Source organism: Chiloscyllium plagiosum, chromosome 15, assembly GCF_004010195.1.
Source record: "Chiloscyllium plagiosum isolate BGI_BamShark_2017 chromosome 15, ASM401019v2, whole genome shotgun sequence".
Lineage (NCBI taxonomy): Eukaryota > Metazoa > Chordata > Chondrichthyes > Orectolobiformes > Hemiscylliidae > Chiloscyllium > Chiloscyllium plagiosum.
The window spans coordinates 45396067-45421765 of NC_057724.1; the positions used below are offsets into that span (position 1 = coordinate 45396067).

At 39.4% G+C, this 25699-nt stretch overlaps 1 protein-coding gene across 2 annotated transcripts in view; it reads right to left on the reverse strand.

Annotated features, from left to right (window-relative positions):
- Positions 1 to 1804: 1804 nt before the first annotated feature.
- Positions 1805 to 25699, reverse strand: part of LOC122557281 (heat shock factor protein 1-like) — a 52902-nt gene continuing 29007 nt past the window's right edge. The window contains exons 7-13 of one of the 2 annotated variants that reach the window (XM_043704815.1): positions 22074 to 22179; positions 18012 to 18115; positions 17062 to 17226; positions 14198 to 14303; positions 10444 to 10509; positions 9696 to 9765; positions 1805 to 4470 (exon numbers count right to left, since the gene is read on the reverse strand). In XM_043704815.1, the coding sequence (XP_043560750.1) occupies positions 4463 to 4470; positions 9696 to 9765; positions 10444 to 10509; positions 14198 to 14303; positions 17062 to 17226; positions 18012 to 18115; positions 22074 to 22179 (625 nt within the window). In that variant the 3' untranslated portion in view covers positions 1805 to 4462. Of the gene's footprint in view, positions 4471 to 8624; positions 9422 to 9695; positions 9766 to 10443; positions 10510 to 14197; positions 14304 to 17061; positions 17227 to 18011; positions 18116 to 22073; positions 22180 to 25699 lie in introns of those variants that run through there. The other variant, XM_043704814.1, reaches the window with a different exon arrangement.

Here is a 25699-nt window from a genome sequence, read left to right on the forward strand (position 1 = left end):
GGGAAGGTGTTGCACGGGAAGGGGCAGGGTTGGGAGCTGGGGGGGGGGGGCAGGGCCTTACATGCTGTGTGCTGCTGCTAGTCTCCTGAACGAGGAGCAGACTTTAAAAGCTCTGAGCCCCAGAGGAAATCATTTGATCAATTAACCGAATAATCGATTACCTGAATGAAATAGTGCCCGTCCATCAAGTTCGGATAATCAAGGTTCCCGTATCTGAGTTTCCTTGGGTTGGTGATGTCATTTCCTGTGCTGACATCATTTCCCATGGTGATGTCATTTCCTGTTTTTTTCTCAGGTGGTAAGTGGGATCCAAGTCAATGCGTTTGTTGTTAGAGTTCTGCTGGAATGCCATGCTTCTAGGAATTCTCGTACGTTTCTCTGTTTGGCTTGCCCTAGGATGGATGTGTTGTCCCATTCGAGGTAGTTTCCTTCCTTATCCATATGTGAGGATACTAGTGAGAGTGGGTCATGTCGTTTTGGTGGCTAGTTGATGTTCATGTATCCTGATGGCTAGTTTTCTGCCTGTTTGTCGAATGTAATGTTTGTTACAGTTCTTGCAAGGTATTTTGTAAATGACATTAGTTTTGTTTGTTGTCCATTTACCACCCCCAGATAAAAAGAACAGGAAATTACATCACCATAGGAAATGATATTACCAACCCAAGGAAACTCAAACATATAAACAGAAAGCGAGCTACACCACCTATGCCCACTGAATATGTTACCTAGTATGGTGACGAAACATCTGAAAACAAACCTTCCAGCTCAGCGAGCAAACCTACAATCAGAACCTCAACCTGAACTACAAATCTTCTCAAAACGTGCTTGAATGTATACTTTATCTCACATTGTAGTTACTGTTCAGAAGCCTATAGATCACCCCTGCAAGTGACTTCTTTCCTTATTATTGCTCATCTCTACTCAAAGTTATTCTACATCCTGATCTCCCAAACTAAGGTCATTTCTACCTATTGTACCAATACCATCTTTGATTAGGAGTGTTATCCCTCTGTTTTACAGAGTTTCCTATTCTTCCTGAATATCATATAACTCTCAATATTCAAGAACTGTCATCCTGCAACCATGTCTCCAAATAGATGTCAAGTATTTACTGACTTCAATGTGCACTATTAATGAATTACTTCGTCGTGAATGCAATGTGTGGGTTTCACCTAATAATAAGTTCAAGGCCTGGCTCCTGCAGCAGTAGAAATAGTAAGGTCATGTTTTTGGAAACCAATGCAGTCTTCTCAAAACCCACTCTATCCCATATTTACCCCTCTTAAATGCAGCTTTCCCATTCCCTTCCTTATATATCCTCTCTCCAACCTTCTCCCCTCACAATGGTTACTGAAGCATCACAGCAATTTTCCAACCTTGAAGTGGGATCCCATAGGAAAAGACTTGGGTACACTTGTCTTACACAGACACTGACAAGTCGATATAGTTCCAGCATTTCTTATTTAATTTCACATGTAACTCTATCATTCCATTGAATTCTGGGTTGTGAAATGAAAAGATGATTCTGATATGGATTAGCATGGATGCAACTTCAGGATTTTAGGCAGACTGGGAGCTCTCAATTTGAATCTTGCAAGGAGAGGATGGTTTCTATTTTGATTTCGGCTATTTCAAAATTTTTATGCAATAATGAGAAATTTCACAAGATGCTTTGTTTGACCTGAGAAAATAAGGAGCTTTTACCCTGCAGCACCATCTTGCTGGAGTGCTCAGAGGTTACAAAATCCTCACACCCACATTTTTGATTGAGTTACAATAAACAATTACACACATAAAAAGCCACTAGCGTTTTACAATACATTTATTAATACACAGCCACTGTAGGAAATATATGATATCAAACATTTGATAACGTAGATTTAATTCTGTCCAGTACACACATTAGTTTATTAGTGTTGTGCACATAAACAGCATTAAGTGTGCAAAATTGATACAATAAACATTACTTTTCAGACTTGCCTGTACAAAACCACATCCTCTTTTTTAAAAAAGTGCTCTCTGGAAAAAATATCCTATTTACATCTAAAAAGGTAAGCAGAAGATAAACTAGTTCTTAAGCACTAGTGAAATGACCACAAAATAAACTTTCAAAATGTTGCATAATACTGCTTGAGCAAAAGGAAGCTTTTTTGATACTGTATGAAGATTTATCAGTTAAGAATTTGGTTACTAAACTAGCACACAAGAGAAGATGTTTTGCTATTGTACACAATCCTAGGATTGAACCTTATCAGGAATCAGCTAACGTGGGGCAGAACTGTTTGACTGCTGCCCGCTTGGAGTACGTGCTGAGATATCAATGTCTTGTGACCAAGACGGAGATTGGGAGAATGGCAAAAGCATTTTAATGATGCAAGATGACATACAAAGATGTTAATACATGCTGATGCATTTAAATTTGCCTCTTGTCACACATTCGCAAGATTCTCATTTCACCAATCAAAAGTTGGAAAATAGAACTTTTTGGTCTCAATATCCAGAAGCTTCTCAGTGCCAATCCCATGTACTGCAGCAGGCAAACACCAGCACGTTTACTGCATAATACTCAGTCTTCAACTACCAGTATTTTAAGATCACAGAGATATCCAGGTGACAGGTATTCAATTTGCAAGAAAATATTAATTTAGTAGATTCACCATTTATCAAGGTTTTGGTATGGTTGTCAAGGTTTTTGATGAAGTACAATTTTATGCCAAAGGTATCCTATTGCTATTAATACTTTATTTTTATAAATGATATTTTAACTTTACTTTTGTATGCCAGAGGCAATTGTAACAGAACTCCTGCAAAAGAATTATCTGAACTAGCAAATTAATGTAATTTTTTTGCTACACCTATAGCTACGTTCAGGACTTGATGAAGGACAACATTTTTAAGCAAGCTTCCAATTTTTTTATTTTTCCTAACGTAATATATTCAAACTGTCTTAGGAAACACAGCCAAGATTTCCCAATAAGCATTTGGGTACTATAGAGGAAAGGTTGCAGTGATGGGTGGAGCAGTTGGAGGGGAAGTAGAGAGGGGCAACAGTCAGTGTCAGAACACTGCATTAAAATAAAATCCTGAAACCTTTTGAAATGTGACATTCTATGAACACAACAAAATCAGCAAGATAACCTACACTCGTCACAGTATAACTGGACATCAATACAGATGCGCTTACAAACACGCAACATCTTTGAAGCCATTACTTCTAAACATTGAGATGGAATCAATGGAACATGCATTAAAATCAGAGATTTAGAAAATACTAAGCAGAAAGTGGACAGCAGCAAACTTGTAAAGTCACAATTTCATTTTAGGGGCATCACCACAAAGCAGAACTTATACAAATAAGAGAATTTCAGAATGGCAGGTTCAAGCCAATATTTCTTTGGATTTGTATCAGGTGAACACAATGGACAGGTGCCAGTTTAAGCTAGTTATTTCCTTAAGTATTCTTGCTCCTCCTGACCAACAGCCACAAAATCAGACAGGACTAAAATTTTAACAAGAGGGAATTGAAAAAAAAATACAAAATCTTCTTTTTCTATCTTTAAATGCAGTGTTGGTAAATTATTCCATTGCTGAGCTACATAAGGAGCATCTATTACACATTGTGCAGTCAATTTACATTATGGATAATAAATCTACTGTGTGCCATTAATATAGGAACAGCTCAACTATAGCTCTTTAAAATCCTGGGCCTGGACAGGAAAAACGTAGGATCCTTGATGTATCTGTGAAGTTAGAAGGACACCTTGTTATGCCAATTGGTCCTGCAGGCATTTAAAGAGCGGAGGGTCTCACTTTCATGTTTGATTTCTAGGGAACAGAAGGACTTTTTTTTTTGGTCTAAAGAAGGGAAAGTTTCCCATGTTCCTGCAAGTGAAAAAGATAAATGCTTTGTTGACTCACAAAACCTACTGTAGAATGAGCATTTATAAATAAAGCAAGAAGGGCTCATGCCCGAAACATCGATTCTCCTGCTCCTTGGATGCTGCCTGACCTGCTGCGCTTTTCCAGCAACACATTTTCAGCATGAATCTCAGACACACCAAGTTGGGAACATCAATTGTTCAAGCAAACTTTCCTCATTTGGGATTTAAGCATCAGCAATGTCACAGGCCTCAGTCATGGAGATATGTTCCTGGGTGCTTTTTCACCATGTTTTGCTTTCTTGATCAACTTGTTCCCATTTGTGTACAGCACTTGACGCTGTTTCAGAATTATTTTAAACAATCTCTCCTTTGTTCATCACAAGGTAGTTTCTCTGTTGCCATTGCACTATAAAAAAGATCTTCTTCGGGAAATGTTCATCAGACATTCACATCAAATGACCTGACCATCACCACTGTGCCTTCATAATCAAAGCATCCATGATTGGCACACCAGCATTTTTGTTTTTTTAAAAAAAACTTTGGTGTCAGGAATCCTGTCTTGTCATCTGATCTTTATTGTCTCAGGTATCTGAAATGCAAGTGAATCCATTTCTCAATGTAGTATAAATACAGTATCTATGTTCCATAGCCATAACACAGGGTCGAGTGAACAGCTGCCCTAAAGATATAGAGTTTGATCTACAGGCTGATTCTCCCTCTTGTCCCAGAGGTATTCATGGAGTTCAAGAGCTAAACTTTGGCAGAAGTTAAAACTTTAAACTGAATGTTTCTGTATTAATATGGACTTCCCCAGACAAATGGGCAAATCTGTCCAAAGCTAGAATCCTGTGATCATCAATTGAGAAAACCAATAAATGTAATCTTTGTCTGGAAATAGCTGGAAGACTCCCACCATCTTTTTAATACTCTTAGTCATACCAAATTGCAGGCTAGCTGGTGCAAGGTGGTTCATGACTGTACATCATCCTGGAAAAATGCACCACGAGAGCAATGTTTAACAAATTAGGAACAAATAAAGACGTTCTTCTAGCAGCTTAGTGTGTAGTCTTCTATAGTTGAAGAACTGTCCATTTGTCCTGAATCTGACTTTAATCTCCCGTCAGACTTTAGTGAATGCCACAAGAAACACAGCTGGAGACAAAATGCTGAACAGTGAGGCTGCAAGGGCACATTCTAGCTCAACCACGTTTAGAACAACGAAGGAGATGGAACTTGCCCCATCCTCCCTCACTTAATTTGTTTGCTAATTTCAATGAATCTTTTTGGATGCCAACATTTAGGGAGAATTTTCCAAAGACCAACTGTACTGATGGCGTTGTTCACATGACAAATGCATTCAAAGACATAAATAGAGATTTACATCATAAGGTCATAACATTCACACCTCATCCCTATCTGAACCCTAATTGTGTAATCCCTAGAGTGCAAAATATGGCCCATCGAGTCTGCACAAATCCTCTAAACAGCATCCCATCCAGATGCGACCCCCTACCCCATTCCTGTCACCCTGTATTTTGCCATGGCTAATTCACCTAGCCTAGACACTAAGGACAATTTAGCATGGGAAATCCACTTAACCTGCACATCTTTGGACTGTGGGAGGAAACTGGAGCACTCAACAGAAACTTACACAGACACAGGGAAAACATGCAAACTCTAATGATTCTCTGGGAGGAGGTTTTTTTTGGCAATGCACAGTGCAAAGCAGTAACAAAACACATGAAAACCCAATTTTGCCTGGACAGCAAAACTCTTTAAATGACTACGCACTTATTGAACTGCATAAAATCGTTGTTGAGTTTAATATACTAGAAGCAGCATCTTTGTAACTCACTCTTATTGAAAATCATGGCCATCCATGATAACTTTCAATGCTTTAACCTCATCATTTGTTTTAGACATGACAGTACATTCTGCTCTTTCCAAAAAGCAAGCTGTACATCCAAAAGTTCTTCTTTGGACATGTTCTTATCGACTGAGTAATAGATTTGCCATCTGGTTAGGAAGAAGCTGCTAAAGCTACACCAAGCATGCAGAACCGGCAGTCAATGCTTGGATTGTAAATTAAGCTGGGAGTAGTGATAAAATTCCAGAGATACTCCAGGCTTTCTGTTCCTGATCACTATGTGAAGACTTCTGTTGCAAACAGTGGACTGCCAAATATGAAAGCGTATTCAAGCAGGTTTTAAATCTTCAGGTGAAGGAGGGAGAAGACTGACAAGTAAGAGGTATTAAAAAAAAGTCAAATAAGTTATACAAGATCATAAACTGGAACTGAAAATTTTGTAATAAGCACAGAGGAGTAGGAATTCACGCCCCTTGGGATTGTCCTACTATTCAATGAGATTGACACAGATCTCCTACTCATCTCTACATACACCACAGTGCTATGGCCCTTAGTACCTCTGGTTAACAAAAATATATCAAACTATCTACCTATTAAAATTTCATTATCAAGTGCCATTAAAGGAATACAGTAATATTCCAAAATAAGAACACCCATTGTGTGTAGGAGCATTACCTAATTTCCCTCCTGAAAAATCTGGCTGTAATCATTTATATAAATGATGAAACGTAGCAGACCCAGCACCGACCCTTGTGGCACTCCACTGGTCACAGGCATCTAGTCTGAAAAACAACCTTCCACCACTAACCTCTGTCTTCTACCTTTGAGCCAGTTCTACATCCATCTCCCTGTATTCCTTGAGATTTAACTTTGCTATGAGTCGACCATGAGGAACCTTGTCAAATGCCTTACTGAAGTCCATACAGATCACATCTACCGCTCTGTCGTCATCAATCCTTTTTGTTACTTCTTCAAAAAACTCAGTCAAATTAGTGTGACATAACTTTGCACGCACAAAGCCATGTTGACTATCCCTAATCAGTCCTTGCCTTTCTAAATATATGCAAATTTTGTCCTTCAGAATCCGTCCAACAACTTGACCACTGCTGATGATAGGCTCACTGGTCAATCAAGTTCATGTGATATGATTTCCCAAGCACAAAGCCATGTTAACTATTCCTCATCAGTCCTTGCCTTTCCAAATACATGTAAAGTCCTGTCCTTCAGGATTCCCTCCAACAACTTGCTCACCACTGATATCAGGCTCACCTATAGTTCCCTGGCTTTTCCCTACCACCTTTCTTAAATAGTGACACCACGCTAGCCAACCTCAAGTCTTCCGGCACCTCACCTGTGACTATTGATGATCCAAACATCTGAGCAAGGGGCCCAGCAATCACCTCCCTAGCTTCCTGTAGAGTTCTAGGACACACCTGATCAGGTCCTGGGGATTTATTCAATTTTATGCATTTCAAGACATCCAGCACTTCCTCCTCTGTAATATGGATACTTTTCAAGTTGTCACCATCTAGTTTCCCTTATTCTATATCTTCCATATCCTTCTCCATGGTACCGTGATGCAAAATACTCATTTAGTATCTCCCCCATCTACTGCGGCTCCACACATAGGCTGCCTTACTGATCTTTGAGGGGCATTATTCTCTCCCCTAGTTACCTTTTGTCCTTAATGTATTTATAAAATCCTCTTGGATTCTCCTTAACCCTATTTGCCAAAGCTATCTCATGTCCCCTTTTTGCCCTCCCGATTTCCCTCTTAAGTATACTCCTCCTGCCTTTATACTCTAAGGATTCATTTGATCTCTCCTATCTATACTTGACATATGCTTCCTTTTTTTTCTTAACCAAAACCACAATTTCTCTAGTCATCCAGCTTTCCCCACACCTATCAGCCTTTCCTTTCACTCTCACAGGAAGATACTGTATATGGACTCTCGTTATAACACCTCCTTGTAATTTTACCCTTGGCAGCTAGGTATCATTCTGTCAAATTTAAGCTAATCTCTGTCTGAGGCCAGTATCTCTTTCCTAAGTTATGGTGCCCAGAGTTCTTGTAGTATTGTGGTCTAACAGGGCTTGTTTAGTTGAAGCATAACTTTTACTCCATTGCATTGTCATCCTCTAGATACAAAAGTTAGCAACCCATTAGAATTTCTAATTACCTTTTGTAACTATTTGTAATATTTTAATGGTGTATCTACCTCGATACCCCTATTGTACCTTGACAATTTCTAGACTTTCAGAAAGAAATTGCTGCATTTATTTTTGTGGACTCCCCATTAAATGATGGTGAGCCTAAGTATTTAATAATACAGAACCAGACGACAGCAAGATTAGCAGCTCAGTGTTTTTTGTCTGGGCTTAGTTTGGCCTTATGCACTTGTGCAAATTAGAATGTAATGCAGTGAGATGAAATTCCAGGCTGGGTTATAAAATGACTTATGTGCAGTGAAATATAAAGGGTAAGATTTGTGATAACAAATGTAATAAGTTCTATATCTATTTTAACCACATGAAGTTGCAATCAAGTAAAAAAAATGAATGCTAGGAATCTAATGTAAAGATGCAATAGCATTCAAAATTATTTACACTGCTGTTGATGAAGTTGCTGGGTAGTTCCAGCAATTTTCTTTTTACTTTAGAATTTTAAGCTTCTCTTTTTGTTCCAAATCATATTTAAGGCATTTCATATTCCTCTAATAAAAAACAAGAATTCACAGACACCTTAATATAATGCAATATGAGAAAATAAAGACAAAATGAAGCAGGAATGAAAACCTTTCAGAAAGTAAAAGCTGAATAAATATTAGATCAGGAACAGAAGTTCAGACTTGGATAATCAAATAGGTAATGATTTCTATGCTGATGGGCTGTTTAATGGAAAATGTATGCAGTCTATTTCACACTCACTAGATATTATTTTATGATTCATTCAAGTATGCACAGCAACAACAGCCAATTTGGCATTCATTCAAAATCAGCAGTATCAATGGAAAGGACACTCAATTTAAGTAAGTTAACTTTCTATCTAACATAGTGCCTGCCCTCTTCCAATTTCTGAACAATCCTCCACTGAATCAGCATTGTACTAGACTGCAAATAATACGTCATCAACTAACCCTGTAGGTTACCAATGTCCTTGCCAGAATTTAGTAACAGGTTGGTTAAAGTATGTAGGAGGAGAAGTAAGTGTTGCAGAAATTTGATAGTCTGCTAGGTTAATGCAATGTTGCCCTTTGTACATTCTGGTCTATTTTCTAATTAGGTTAAGTTGCAACAAAAAAGAAAAAAGAAAATGCAAGGTCACTTTTAGGCTATTGGCTGTAAATTCTTCTGCTTGTTTAAGGGCTGGAAAGCTTTACAATGCTATGCTTAATAAGCCCAAGCTAAAAGAACACACTGTCTAGATAGCTGCTGTCCATTTCAATGGATTGCACCCATCTTAGTGAACGATTAGGTGTCATTTAGCTGCAGATCAGCTTGGATCTTTGGTTTAAAGCATCAGTGTCAAAAATGGAGATGTCACTGGGAAAAAAGGTATCACTGGCCTCTTCTGCCAGTTCCAACAAAGTTGGCAACATATCTGTCTCATCTGCCCCCTTCACATCCTCCTTTGACAGAGGCAGAATGTTGCAATCTCTCCTTTCAATTTCACCTGAAAAGAGAAAGCAAAAGGGAAAAGAATAATTCACAGAAACAGACAGATGGGTGGGCAATCTCTTATTAACCAGACACACAGAACATATTTATATAGTCAACTGACACCAACTGAGCCAAGGACTTCCCGAAGTTCCAACCCAATCAAACTGGCATTTCCCCATTTACTATACTCCAACTATCAAAATTCTGAAATTCAAATAAAGTCATTTTTTTTTAAAAATAGAATATTTAGTTAGTGATTCACTTCAAAATAAACATGAGCAGCTGACCTCGTTCAGTCTGTAAGTCTGTGTAATCTTGTTCCTCTTGTACACTTGTGCATTTTTGCCCATTCACCTTCTACAAAAACAGATCCAGAAATGTAGTTATAACCTATAATCTTCCACACCAATGAGACAAGAATGAAAGAAGGACAAATATTTGCAGCAATTTTATTAATAATGTCAATGTGAGACTAGGCATGTGTGCTGATGCGTTTTTGATATAACAGACAGCTAATCTGTTTCTAACCAACCTGTTCACTCCCAGCCGGATAAACAACCTGGGCTAAGGCCAATATTTCCACCTAGGAATCTAAGCCATTCTAGTTCAGAAAAAAACAAGTGCTTACCAAAAGTTCCTGAGTCTTGAGGTATTTATCTAATTTCCCGTCTAGAATTACCACTTTCAAATATGCTTTAAAAAGCTCAACGCTCTCTATTGGACTCCACTCAAATAGTCTCTGCTGGAATATCATCAGTAAGTGAAATGAAACAAGAGGGTGGAGCTGAAAATTTCTCAGTAAGGGCAAGGAGTTTTAAGTTAATTGTTTTTCTCTCTCTATACAGATGTGTTAGATTTGCTCTCATTTCCAGCATTTGCTGTTTATCTTTCTGAAGATTATGATGTGAATTTTTCAAACTCTCTGCTCACGTTCATTAATCCCTGATACAGAATAATGAACCATTCTTCTTAGCTCTCTGAACTAGTTGGCAGGAATACTAGCTGCTTAATATATAATTGCTACGGCCTACGTACCTTGGTGGTATCCGGTCCTACTTCAGGATATGATGTTATTAATCCTCCAGTTGATGGGTTGAACAGCTAGGAAAAAATATTAAGTAATCAGAGATATTCCTGGTGTATTAAAGACGTAATCAGCTCTCACTAATGCTACCTAACTTGTGCGCTTGTCTCAATATGAAGGATCTCATAATCGGAGTACTGTGCACATCAGTTTGTGGCAATCTGATGCATGATGCAGAATATCCAAAACTAAAATGTTTCTACTTATTCCTGGATCTGGGTTTTTGAGATGCAGTCAAATATGAACACAACATTATAAGACATTTTTGCTGAGGTATCTGAAGGTTACGATTTTTGCTTCACTTCATTTAACAAAATAAAAAGCAAAATGATAATTCTGTCCATAGATTTTGCAAATCCTCAGTTATGAAAGCTGCTTTCCGCAACAAATTAGAAAATTTGCTTAAGTTTCAAAACTCTCATGTGGCTTGACTGGCAACATTTAAGTAATGGAGAAATAACTCTTTTATGTTTCGAAACCAATCCCAACCTCAATCAAATTTTCTTAGGATTTGGTGAATCGTTGCAGAATTGTTAAATTATCAAAGCATTTTGTCTCTCACAGGTTGGTTCTAACATTCTTTACGAAGCAGAGTCATAGAGATATACAGCACGGAAATAGACCCTTCGGTCCAATTCGTCCATGCCAACCAGATATCCTAACCTAATCCAGTTCCACCTGCCAGCATCCGGCCCATATCCCTCCAAACCCTTCCTATTCATATACCCATCCAGATGCCTTTCAAATAGAGTCCAAAATTTAAGTAGAATATATTTAAATCAATGAAAGCCATTTTGTTCAGAATGTCTACGCCTGTGTTCTGATGAAAGGTCATCAATCTGAACTGGTAACTCTGTATCTCTTTCCACATGCTACCAGCTTTTAGATGTTTTCCGCATTTTAATTTATAATTCTTGATTTTTACTAAGTATTTGCAAATTACCTCATAATTCTCAAGTTAAATCACATCTCACTCCTCTGTCATTCTAATAAAATGTGTAATGAAAGATAATAATCTTGAAACAAGTGACTGATCACAGGCTTTTTTCACAGGTGCCATCAAGCACTTGATACCATTTCAGGGCATGTTTTTGACTTCGCACATGATCAAGCAGATTCTGATCATAAAAAAAAAGCTTCCATAATCACATTCCAACTACACTGAAATGGATGGTGGTCAGCGACAGAACTCCTGGATGCATGTTTCCACTATCGAATCAGAGATACAGCTGTCAATCATACTGCCCACGTGCAGATGCCATTGAGATCATCTAACTGAGCAGATAGTAATCAGAATTGGAATGTTCTGGCCTGTCCATCATCCATCAGAAGAGCTTTATTCAGATGTTCCTGTTCTGGAAGGTAATGGTACTGAAGGGTGAATGCTGCTCATATTACATTGTATTGTTGTCGGACAGAGTTTCTGGACCATAAGATAGAGGAGCATAAACTGGCCATTCAGCCCATTGAGTCTGCTCTGCCATTCAATGAGATCATGGTTGATCTGATAATCCTCAACACCAATTTCTTGATTTTTCCTTCTAACTTATGATATCTATCTCAACCTTGAACATACTTAACAAGCCAGCCTCTACGACCCTCAGCAGTTTAAAAAAAAATCCTTTTATTGGTTTTAAAGAAAAAGTTCCCAATCCCCTGAGTTATCAGTATTCTTTGCCACTGTTATGCTTTTCCTTTCAATTTGATTTTATCCTTCAATTCCTTGGCAACCACGGTTGGTTATCAAAAGTCTATCAGAAACCAATGGTATAAAGGGTTTTGGGGACGAGGTGGATAAAAGGCATTGAAGTGTTGGATCAGCCATGATTGTAATGAATGATGGGGCAGGCTTGATGGAGTGAAAAGCTTACTCCTATTTCTTTGTTCCTGTGTTTATCTCTCCTGAAATCCTTCTTCCTTACTGGGAAACCTCTTTATTGCAATTATTCCTCAACAGTCTTTTCTGCTACACTCCTTTCCCTGTCCACTCCAGCCAATTCTGCCCTCACTCCTCTGTAGTGACCCTTGCATAAGATTAGCATAGTTGTTTCTTTCCAAAATTTCTCTCTCAAACTGAATGCTAAATTCTGCCATATTATGCCTGATGTTTCTTGGCGAATCTTTTACTCTGACATTACTTTATCAAATTGACATTAACACACATTAACCTAATCCCCGATTGAATCAAATCATATTATTCTAGGAAACTGTCCTTTACACATTCTATGAATTGTTCCCTGTGGTTATCTCTGCCAATTTGATTTTCCCAATCTACAAGATTAAAGTCACCCATGGCTGGTATACTGCCTTTTTTACATGCCCTCATTATTTCCACGTGGAGGCCCCCCTGCTCTGGTTTGCTGTAGACAGCCCTTGGAGAGAGATTATGATGTTTGTCTTTTTAACTTTGCTTCTTGTTTTGCTGATCTACGGTTATACTGTCTATAGCTGTAATGTCACTGTGTATAGCTGTAATGTAACTGTCTATAGCTGTAATGTAACTATGTAATTATGTAATGTCACTGTGCATAGCTGTAATGTACCTTTTTTTCTTCATTTCTCTATTCTGTACTGAGCCTTGTACCTAGGTACTCTGTACCCAAGATGGTGCTGTAAGTGACGACTAAACTTTTCACTGTACTCATTTCAGTACATGTGACAATAAAGCTAATTCAATTCAATAATTATTTTCAGTCCTACAGAACAGCTACTGTTACAGGGCTTATAATTACTCCCACCATGTCTCCTTCCCTTGTTATTTCCATATGGATTCTACATCTTCTGTTGCAAGATCATTGTATATTTTCTATCTCATACCAATAAAGCTACCTAACCTCCTTTCCTTCCTGACTGTCCCTTTGAGAAGTCATGTATCCCTGAATGTTTATCCCCAGCTTTGATCTCCTTGTCACCATGTCTCCATAATGACTAACAATCATAACCCATTGACTATTACTTGTGCTGATAACTCAATTATTTTGTTCCAAATTTTGTACATATGTAACTAAAATAAAAACACATTAATTTTGACTGCTTACAATTTTTATCTACTTTGACACTATTTGCGGTCATCTATGTCCTTTCCTGACCCAGTCTCATTATCCTAAAAGCTGCCCTCCAATGCTGCCACATCCTCTTGCTTTGTAAACCCCTCTCCAGTACACCACTCCCTCATGCTCCGCCTCTAGTTAGTTTAAAGCCATCTCTATGGCCTTAGTTATTCAATTCACCAGAATACTGGTCCCTGCATAGTTTGAGTGATGTCCACCTGACCATAACAGCTCTCTTGTAACCCAGTCCTGATGCCAGTACCCCATAAACTGAAACCCATTCCACCCACACGAATTTGCCATTCACTTAACACCTTAACTATATTTACTCTATGACATTTTGCCGGTGGCTCAGGGAGTAATCACAAGATGCCTTTTATCCTTTCCACTCATTACTTGCTCAGGCACTTTACTTTCTGCAGTACATAGAACTCCTCTTTCCCTGTCTGAACCAAGTTCCCACTTTGAACCAAGTTCTCAGATATACTCATTCAGCTTTTGTCTCACTCAGCTGAAGTCTCCATTCACAATGACCACTGGATGCTAATATCAGGTTTTTGTTTTTGGAAACAGAAAAAATTGCATCCTCGGACAATTAACAGGATGAATACAGATCTAGATATCACATTAATTTCAAAATAACTTTTTGACTCACGTCTTTCAGTAAATCCAAATTTGTGTTTAAACGTGTGTTGCTGAGCGAGGAATGTATTTGAGCCAAACTGTTGTCAATCATATCCAAATGATCAATTATTTCATTCCTACAGAGCAAAGGAAGAATAAAGTATAAGCTATCAATCTATTAAATTGCAGCCATTAATCACCTTCATCCTCAGAGCCCAGAAAAACATTAGTGATTCTCTGCTTCGGGGCAAGAACTTTTTATTTTAAAAAATGTCCATTATTCTTGGTTGCAGCATCACAGTAACATTACCTATATTGTTAAATTTGTGGCAGGTTTTTTTTGTCGTAAACCACTCTGGGCTAAGATACACAGCAATAAGTCTGCCCAAGTTGGCAATCTCATTCAGTAGAACCACAAAAACAGCTGGTACAGAAAAAGAAAACATGATAATGAGAGTAGGCAGTGGTCTATGAAATGTCACAGCAGTGATCAAGATGTTTTACACTTCACTTAGAATGGATTGAATGTAATGGCTTCTGCTTCCAATCTTGCTCTGTTATCTCGGGAGTTCCCCAAAGATTTATTCTATTTCTCTCATGGGAGAACTAAGTTTTTGTTTTTGATTCCCCACTCCAAACCCCGCTCACTGTCAGCAGTTTCCATTCTGCATAACCATCTTAAACTGAGAACTATCATTTGCAACTTAAATGTTGAATTTGACCCAAAGTTGAACTTTCAATGATAGATGAATACCAGAACTAAAGCTACTTCCATCTCCTAGTATTGTTTAGCTCCAATCTTCACTAGTTCAACTGCTGCTGTGGGAGGATCTGCAAAGGTGAGAGAGGAAATACAAGTGAAGAGAGAGACAGAGCAAAGGAGAGAGAACAGTTTTAAAACTTTCAGCAATGGAATATTCCATCATCTGGGAACCAGGAAGCTTGAAGTCACTGAGGTATTTAAGTTCTCAGCAAATGTGGAATCTCTAGCTTAAGACTGCAGAAGTGCAGGACCTACTGATGTAGTTATTGTAACGAACTCAGCCGGGTGGACCTCATAGAATATGTGTTCCCTGATTGGACCAAAGTAACAATCTGAGAGTTCTAGCTGACAGATATAAACAAGAGTGTCAGGGATTCTGTTTTCTTTGAGAGCTGGCTCTGAGGAAGTTGGATCAGAGGCAAGGACTCTCCACGTGTAACTAAAGGGTGACTTGGTAATGCAATACTGGTTTGTGGAGTTATTTCACTTTGTAGATAAAGAATCTGTAGATGCTACTGTAATGAACATTGCATTGGTTGGATAATTTAATACTGGAAAAACGCAGCAGGTCAGGCAGCATCTAGGGAACAGGAGAATCGACGTTTCGGGCATTAGCCCTTCTTCAGGGCTGCCCGAAACGTCGATTCTCCTGTTCCCTAGATGCTGCCTGACCTGCTGCGTTTTTCCAGCAACACATTTCCATCTCTGATCTCCAGCATCTGCAGACCTCACTTTCTCCACTAATTTAATACTGAACAGTTTTACTTTGTAAAGATTTGCATTTATGTGTTATCACATCTTACATTCCGTGCTTCACTTGAGGTGCAGTGACTTTGTTAGACAGATATGCAATACTTTCCTCATGATTTCATTAGTCTGGAAGGAAATTTCAGGTGATGGGTTTTTTTTTTGAATAGTAATGTGTATCTATATTTAATTAAAAAAACACTTCTGGCTAATTTATGCCCATTATATTTAAATACTATAGTATGCAGAAAATTAATGCTTTCTCTGTACATCGTGGCTTTAAGTTTAATGGAGTGACAATGATTATTGAGGTTATTGATGAATTCTTCTAACTCTGTGACTGTGTGCTTCAAAATGTCAATATAAATACTGAAGGTAGGTAACTACATTTATGCACCCCCTCATAAAGGAGTAAGTGAGAAATGAATGAGGAGCAGCAGAAAATTAAAAGCAATCCCTGAAAATCAAAAAGTAGCCCTTGGAGCAAAGAAAAATATTTTGTGCCTTACTTGTGCCAAATCATTGTGGATTTCATAATTCTGCTGTCAGTACTTTAACACACTTCAAATTTCATTCAACCATCACCCCTTTGCTTGCTGACTTTTAATGGCTCCCAGTCAGACAACACATCAGTTTTTATACTGAACATTGTTGTTCATTCCTCTTTCAGCTTCCCCTATCCCGATTTGTTTAGCTTGCACCCAACCCATTGGTCTTCTTATCTCTACATTCCTCCAATGTGACCTCTTAAGCATCCCTGGGTTTGACTGTTCTACCACGGGTGGCCAAGCTCTCAGCTACCTTGGCCCTAAGCTCTAGAATTCCCTCCCTAACCCTCCCTGCTCTTAAGATGTTCCATAAACAAAATGCAAGGTCCCTGATCAAGTTTTTGGGCACCTTTCTTCCTCCTATGATGTTTTGGAAAAGTGTCAAAAAACTTTTTTCCTGATATTGCCCTTGGGACATTTTGCTATGTTAAATGCCCTATATAAATGCACGTTGTTGTTACTAAATTCCTCAGTGTAGACCATGTGTGAGAAAATCAGCAACATAAACAAATAATTAATCCTGGGCAAACAGTATGTACCACTGCTATAACCAGATCTGACAAGTGGATAGATTAGATCAACAACTACCATGAAGCCCTTAGAACACGCATCTTGAGAATATTTATCTGTCCTTACACCCACCATTTAACTTGTTTATGATATCTTCCACAAATAGTTGCTCCCTACAATTACTGACTCCCCTCTAGAGTACCTGATCAGGTACACAGTCATAGGTCAAAGCAGCCGAGCAACCCACTCCTTCCAAGGCCTGCATCATCACAGAAAGGTAAAAATAATCTGTAACTTTTGTGGATTAACTATTAAGTAGAATCTCACTGGTCAGAACTTTCTTCAGCAGCCGTTTGGCAGTTTTCATCCAGGAGATCGTCATACAGATTGTGTGATGCAAACGGTGAGGATGCTGTGCTTGAAGTGGCAACTACATTGTCTGTGTCTGTGTTGAACAATGTTTCATCAGAATTCAGCTTTCCAGTCACAAAACTGTGCAGGGTGAAAGAAACAAATATAAACAATCAAATATAACAATTCTCAGGTCAATGCTATGAATGTAATTAATTTGTAACCAGGGATGATAGTCTTAAATTATGAAGCAATATTTGAACTCTGCATTAGAATAAGATTAAGAGGTTCAATATTATTGTTTCAAAATTCAAAACTTTTTTTGCATTAAAAACAATACTCTCCAATTATTGCATTGATCAGAGGGAGACAGTAACTGCAACACAAAAATTTAAAAGTCAACAAAACAAGTGTTATCTTTCAAGGTTATTGAGGAATCATATTAAAAATGTTATCACTAATTAAAGTTAGTTCAAGGGACTAAAATTCCCACAGCAGCAACAAGAAGCTTGGGGTAAGGGAGAGTGAAAGGTTCATGTAGATCTAGCAGGAAGAGCAAATTTGTGGAGTGCTGCTGCTTACAAATAACTTCAGCTTTAGACATCATTTGAGACATGGATTAGGTGTTCATGCTTAACTTCTTCTCTGTAAATCACCTAAGCTTACTTCTTCAGGAGAGTGGATAGTCTGATTAAGCGCAAGCACAAGAGAAGTGTTAATGGAGTAAGGACATCCAGAAATGTCAGTTTAATTGGTAGTTTACTGGCCAATCCTTACCCAGGCAGAGTTGACAGAAGGCAAGAGATTAAGTTGCTAACTTGCCATTGTGAGACAACAGCAGGTCATGAGTCAGTCCTAGAAGGTTGATAGTTTTAAAATTAAATTTGGGGAAAAAAGCAAACATTCAGTCAGACACAAAGGCTTACCTTTGCTCTTCGCCAGGCAGACTGGGTCTCCCAATCAGGTGTGTGATCTCAGAGATGATAACACCTCCTGGATAAACACTGCCTTTCTCACAGGTTTCACATTTCTTGGTGAAATAAAATAAAAAGACAAAGATTTAATTCTGTGCATTTCACAAGAGGTTTCACCATTAGCTCAACTTTACATGGCCAGAGCAGTCACAATTCAGATTCCATAAATCTATAGCACTAAAATTCAAGCCAGCAAAAGCACCAAGAAATTGCAAAGATTCAAAAATATCCCCAGTTTTTGCAAAGAAAGTGTGGCCTATTTTAAGTATGTATCAACTTTCTTCATTGTCGTGCCCGATTATTAATCCATCTTTCCTTCTAAATCCTGAAATCACATTGCTCTGTTCCTCTCTCCTGTACACCCCCCCACTCCCAAACTTATGTTGGCAATTTCCTGCCTCTTCAACTTGTTAACAGTGCTCCTTCGAGGTCCACACAACAAGTCCTGCCCCTCTCTTAATGAGAGGAAAGTAAAACAAAATCAAAATTTGTTGCACTCCACAGGCAGGATTTTTTTGATTTTGTGAAGCTGCTCTGAGAATAGGAAATTTCAAATTACAGCATGCAACCTCCTAGAGTCACCATATTAGAAGAAAGAAGAGAGCAGTGTGTGGTACAAGTAAAAGATAAGCCAAATAACCTCTGCAGGGATACATAGTATCGGCAGATTTAACGGTAAAATAAAATATGACACTGATGGCCAATGGCACTAGCCATAAGGGTGACGAGCAGGGGAACAAAATATCACATCAAATTATATTTTATACAATATGAAGATGGGTCAGTGGGGAAATACAGCATGAGCTTTATTCTGTACATGAATGAAAAAAGTTGCACCTCACCTGGAAGTACCTGCCACAGCCACTAGGTGGAGGAGTTTGAAAAACATTTTAGTATCTATTAAGGCATCTTTTATAGAATCATAGAAACATACAGCATAGAAGAGGTTCTTCAGCCCATCGTGTCCGCACCAAGACAAAACTACTCTAAATCTATAATAATCCCACTCTCCAGCCTATGGTCCATAGCCTTGAATTTCAGGTGCTTATTCAAGTATTTTTTTTAAATTGTAAAGTTAGCTGTTAGGTTACACCTGAAACGTTGACTTCACCTCCTGATGCTGCCTGGTTTGCTGTGTTCCTCCAGCCTCCTGCTTGTTTACCTCAATTAACCTCCCAGGCAGTGATTCTGGATTTCCACCACCCTCAAGGGTGAAAGAGTTGTGTCAAATGCCATCTATTGTCTTCTGCCCTTCAATTTAATATTACATTCCCTTGTTATTAACCCTTCAACTAGGGGGAACAGTTCCTTTCTATCCATCCTGTCCATGCTCCTCTTAATGCGATGCACTCAATTCAATCCCCTTGAGCATTCTCTCCTCAAAAGGGAACAACATAAGCTTATGGAAGATATAGACTGTAGGGAAAAAGATGGGTGACATCTTGCAAAATGTCCAGATTACAGAGGAGGAAGTGCTGGAAGTCTTTAAACGGTTAAAAGTGGATAAATCCACAGGACCTGATCAGGTATACCCGAGAATTCTGTGGGAAGCAAGAGAAGTGATTGCTGGGACTCTTGCTGAGATATTTGTATCATCGATAGTCTCAGGTGATGTGCCGGAAGATTGGAGGTTGGCAAACATGGTGCCACTGTTTAAGAAGGGCGGTAAAGACAAGCCAGGGAACTATAGACCGATGAGCCTGACCTTGGGTAAGCAAAACTTAGCAGGACTTATATACTGGGATACAACTCATCAAGGCCTGGAGATCTGTCAACTTTAAACCTGACAAAACCAGCAATACCTCTGCACTCACTATGTCAAACAATTCAAGAATCTCACAGTCCCTCTTTCTGAATTCTGTGCCTACACCTTCTTTCTCCAAGGTGAAGACAGACGTGCAATGCTCATTTAACATCCCAATGTCCTCTGGCTCCATGCACAGATTTCACCCTTGTTCCCTTATGCACCTACTTTTTCCTTGGTTATCTTTTCCCCTTGATACATTTGTAGGGGCATGCAATGGCCTAGCCAGCTATGTCCACATCCCATGAAAATTTAAAAAGGGTGAAATCTGTGCATGGAGCCAGAGGACATTGCTAGAATGTTAAATGAGAACTGCATATCTGTCTTCACCTAGGAGAAAGAAGATGTAGGCACAGAATTCAGAAAGAGGGACTGTGAGATTTTTGAGTGGTTTGACATAGTGAGTGGAGAATTATTGTTGGTTTTTTAAAAAATTTAAATTCTCTTTAACCTTACCGCTTTGCTCTCCTAATTGCTTTCTTAAGTTCACCCCTGCACTTTCTATATTCCAATAAGACCTGTGTTGATTTGCTCCCTTTGCACCTCTCATTTCTTTATTCTCCAGTCCTGAATATTACTAGACATTTAGGTTTGTTGCCCCTACATTTCACCCCAATAGGAATATGTTGCACATGCATCCTCAACAATTCCATTTTGAATGCTGTCCCCGCTCCCAGGCTGTTCTGCTGTAAATTTATCCAGATGTAGCTGTTCCCAGTCTACACTGGCCAGATGCAGTCTCATTTTAATAAAATCTGCTTTACCTCAATGCAAAACCCTTTTGTCAGACTGTCTTTTTCCTTTTTCATAACAAACTTTTAACGTACAGCATTGTACTCTGGCATAACCTGCCTGATTCTCCTTAACAGCCTGGTGGATACCCATTCCCTTCTTTCCTCCAGTGCCCTCTCTATACGTGCCACCTTTGTAACTCTCAGGCTCGGGATGTGCCACACAGCCTCCAGGTGCCACCCGAGCTATGAAACATAGAGCTCATGCTTCTGCAATTGTGAGCAAGTCTTGCACACATGGTCACCCAGAACGCTGCTGGGCCCTGACCTCCCACATATGACAAGACATGCATTGTACTCGGCTAACCTCACCTGCCATGACTTAAACTTACTTAGTCTTACTTGCGAACTTTTCTAGTGACTTAATCTTAAAGATACTTTGTTTAGCTGAACTTCAGTTTCTTTCTCTTATTCACTGATTTTTACTTATCCCTGATGATTGTCAGTTAATTCTTTAATAATCTCCCAACCTTGGTCATCTTCTGCCCCCACTTATCTGTAAAAATAGAAAATCTAAACAGCACAGAAAAGAAAGACCCCTTCCTACCCCACTTCACCCAACTTCCATTATTTACCAAACTGCCACAATCCACTTAATACTGATTACACAAAGGCCCTTTATTTAATATTTTCCACCTCAACTGTTTCAGGAACTAGTTAAGACAGATTAACTGTGAACCCCAATTAACTAATCAATCTTCAGCAACCCCAGCCACCAGGAGAGATGATCTCTGCTCCCTTCAGCATAAAAAGAGATTTAACTGTCTATCCTTTAGAATTAAACCGCACTAAACAGTGTTACTAAAGAACTAGCAGCAATTAGTACTAAGTTCTAAGGCAAGAGATTAACTCTAAAACTTCTATACTTACCAACCACTCCACTCATGCTGGGTGCACTCTATATATTAAAGATAACAGTTTCTCTCAAGATTTTTATTTCTGAGCTTCAAAGCCAGACCCATTTGTCATTTTCTCTTTCCAAAAATGCTACAGAATGTAGTACCAATTAATTTTGAGTTCCGCTGGGGAAGCTTATAATCAATTCAAACTGGAATATGTGAAATAACTTGATTTTGACGAACTAAGGGACAAAGAATTGTTAAATTTCCATCTATAAGCAATTTGTCTTTAAGTTTCAACTTTATTAACGTTGCCATTTCCATGCACCTACAAATAGCACAACTTACAAACTTTCCTTCTTTGCTCCATGATTTTGAAATTGCAATGTCTTCTATATCTGATCCAATTAGTTTCTTACCAGCTCAAAATTGGCAGAATTCTTCAAGTCCCACAGCTTCTAACACAATTTTCAGGATTTCCAAACCAAACTTAACATCTCATCATGAATTGATTCTGCCTTTCACTGTTGCTCCTGGTCTTTATCTGAATTCTCAGTAAACAAATAGTTTTCAAACTTACCGGAACACCATGAACAGCCGCACCATCCTGACTGCTGTCCATAGTGATGGGCCGACTATATTTTGGGTAGGAAGGAGCCATACCAGAAGTACCAATCATCAGAGGCCTAGAAGAATCATTTGGAACCATTTATTAAAGGTGCATGAAAACAATTTGTAAAAGGCACACTATTGAGTACTTCTGACTGTATCGAATAATCACCAAGATTTGTTACTAGGCTACATCATCAATACGCAAGCACAAAATTCAAGAAGGCCCAAAAATAAGCACAAAGATCACAATACTCCATCAACTATGGCTGCTGATTCTGAGACAGGCTGCACGTAAACATTGTGCTGTCTACTTATAAGCTAGGACTACGCTTGATGTTAAGTGGCATCACGCATTAGCAAGAGTCACAAAATCGCGAGAGTCCAGCGTTACTTAAACCTAGTCACAACTCTTAAAGGAGGTGGCGGGAGTATGTACTGAAGCCAGTTGCAGAGAGAGTGCAAGCAAGATGGATGATAGTACAACATGGCAGACAGCAGGTCCAAGGTTTTGCACAGAGGCTTGGATACACACAGGAAGAGAGATTACATTGTTCTCCAGAGAAGACTCTTCAGCCATGTTCTCAGAAGACATTGGGATTGGATACCTACCGCAGTGAATGCCAGGTCTTGGATGCAGTGCCAGAAAACGTTCAATGACTTCTCAAAAGTAGTCAAGATCAGTCCATCCATTATAAAAATGCCATATCCCACCAGCTACAACTAGCCCCACACAGTGCTCAACGAATCACATCATTAAACACTCAACTACCAATAACTTTCATAAATCATAACTCAAAACTAACATTCATATGCCTCACATTACCTCCAAACATTTTTGTACTACTGTATACCTTCCATCCACATCTCTCAGCTTGCAGACTCTGCCGGTTAGTCATCCATCACTCAAACACATTTCACCTTATTTTGCTCTCTTGCACGACACAGTGGCTGCATGTCCTTGCCCTGATGAAGGAGGTAATGATCAGTGTCATTGCAGCAACTATGACTTGGATTTGCAGACAGTGGCTAGGAAGATGGCAGCATGTTCATGTCTAATTCTCCTCAAAACCTACTTGCCTTGTTGTACAGCTTCTGACACACAAGTTGTAACTGGTTTATGGACATAACCCTTGCTTCCCTCCTCCTCTACCTGCAATAACCCTCCCCTCTGTTTATCTCTTTCTGATAACAAGAACAGTGACCTGACTAAGCTGTACAGAGGACGAGACTGATAAAATAACATAAGCACTTACTTGCTCTCAACTTGCAGCTAATAACATGTATATTGCTAGTTGATATGCTTTTGAGCGTAGTTTACAGTAATGATCAGGTGAAATGTCAGACATGAGTGCTACAGCTAGAGCACAGGGAAAGGGCAGCATAGTGGCACAGTGGTTAGTACTGCTGCCTCACAGAGCCAGAGACCTGGGTTCAATTCCCGCCTTAGGCAACTGTCTGTGTGGATTTTGCACTTCATGATTCTCCCAGTGTCTGTGTGGGTTTCCTCCGGGTACTCCAGTTTCCTCCCACAGTCTAAAAAAAATGTGCAGGTTAGGTGAATTGGCCATGCTAAATTGTCCGTAGTATTAGGTGCAGAGGTAAATGTAGGGGATTGGGTCTGGATGGGTTGCTCATCAGAGGGTTGGTGTGGACTTGTTGGGCCGAAGGGTCTGTTTCCATACTGTAAGTAATCTAATCTAGATGCCAGTTTGCCAGAAGGTGAGATCACACAAGAGGTTCTGCAGAAGACTCAGATGAGGATCTTGTTGGGGTCACATATAGAAACAAAAGCAAATAGACATGCCCAATGAAATGCCTGGTACACTGACAGATCTACCAGAAAGCACTGCAGTTCACTGTCAAGGAACATAGAGGAGGTCAGCACAAATTTTGCAGAAAGCTTGGAAGCCACGCTTTCCAGGATAGAATGGTAGCCAACTCCATGTGAACACTATTAGACACAATCATATTGCAGCACAATCCACTGCAACACTAAAAGAAAGCAGCCAGCAAGGGGTGCTGCCGTCATATAAAGGTTGATAGTACTGTGTACATTCAGGCAGCTGTAAAAGTGGTCACAGATGCCTGTACTGAAAAGGTTTACTGGATCTCACAGTAATCTATCTAACAGATTAATGGCACTCCCCAAGGAAATGGCGAGCGTTCAAAGATGATATAGTTCATTCACCCTTCCCTGCCACCCCTCTACTAGTAACCTTGCTGCTGTTCGTCAGGCAAATCAACACAGGCTGATCCCCACACTGAAGTGATATTGTGTAAAATCTCAATATCAGAGCTGCAAGAGATCATCCTCAAATACATCTACAGCATCTCCCACTGAAAGGCAGCAGCTTTCCAGGATCTCTGCTGCAGGCATTTGGAAGCACTGTATTAGAAGGTCTAGGCCAGACAAAGGTACTCCCAAGGCAAGCACTAAGGGAATACATTCACTTTTGTATAGAACATTTGAGGTTTGCTTGAAGTTGGTTTTAAATAATTATTTGGTGGCAGCTTTTATTTCAGCCTTGTAACCTAGAGGTCAGGGTGACGGTGCATTATAAAGGATAAGGAAGAGATGACCGAATGTAGATAATGTGAAATTGGGGCCTACTGGAACTGTAATCACATCAGCTCTTCATGCACTGCCCAGACAGAAAGGGATGCATTGTGTCCTCCACAACCACCTGATGAGGGAGCTGCGCTCCGAAAGCTAGTGCTTCCAATTAAACCTGTTGGACTATAACCTGGTGTTGTGTGATTTTTAACTTTGTACACCCCAGTCCAACACCAGCATCTCCAAATCATCACCAGATCCTGATGCCCTCATGATAACAATATTGTAGAGGATGCAGTAAACAACTCATGCCATGTGTCATGGAGAGAATTGTAGGGCTCCTCCAGAACAATGCAGGCTGTAGATGTGTTGCTTAAGCACCCTTATATATGGTCTGCTTGATGAAACTTTGTGTGGCAGCGTGGCTCTCATGATATACATGCTAACCACATGTGGGTGGATTACAAACCAGAGTCATAGACCAGATGGTCAGTGAACAATCTGTAACCACCCTGTTGTTTCTCGTTGCAGTGTAAATGTGGATGAAATAGTGGCTGCCATAGAATGAAGGGTTGTGAAGGATACTGAGTATTGACTTGTGCTATGGCAGAGAATGATCATCCACCAGGTTGGAAATTGAGGACATGCGTATCTCTGAATTTACATGTGGCATCCACAAAGTAGCATCGAGGTGATCAATGGCATATTGCACTGCAGTGAAGTCTGATACTCTGGCAAATCCACATACTCTCTCTATATGCTTCTCTCGAGAAAGGCAGAATACACTCTCCTTGCACATATAGACTCAGTCCTCTTCCATATACAACAATGGAAAGGAAACAACAGGATATTCTCAATGTCACCTCCTCTAACCTGAGAGGAGGCAGACAAAAAGAAGTTAATGACCACAATCACCTTGTAGCCACCAGCGATGCCATCCTCATCCTGCTCTGAAGTTGCAAGTACAGTATTATGCATTATAGTTGGTTACGTTGGGACAACGTCCCTAATGAGGTGAGTGGCATGACACTGTTAAGTGT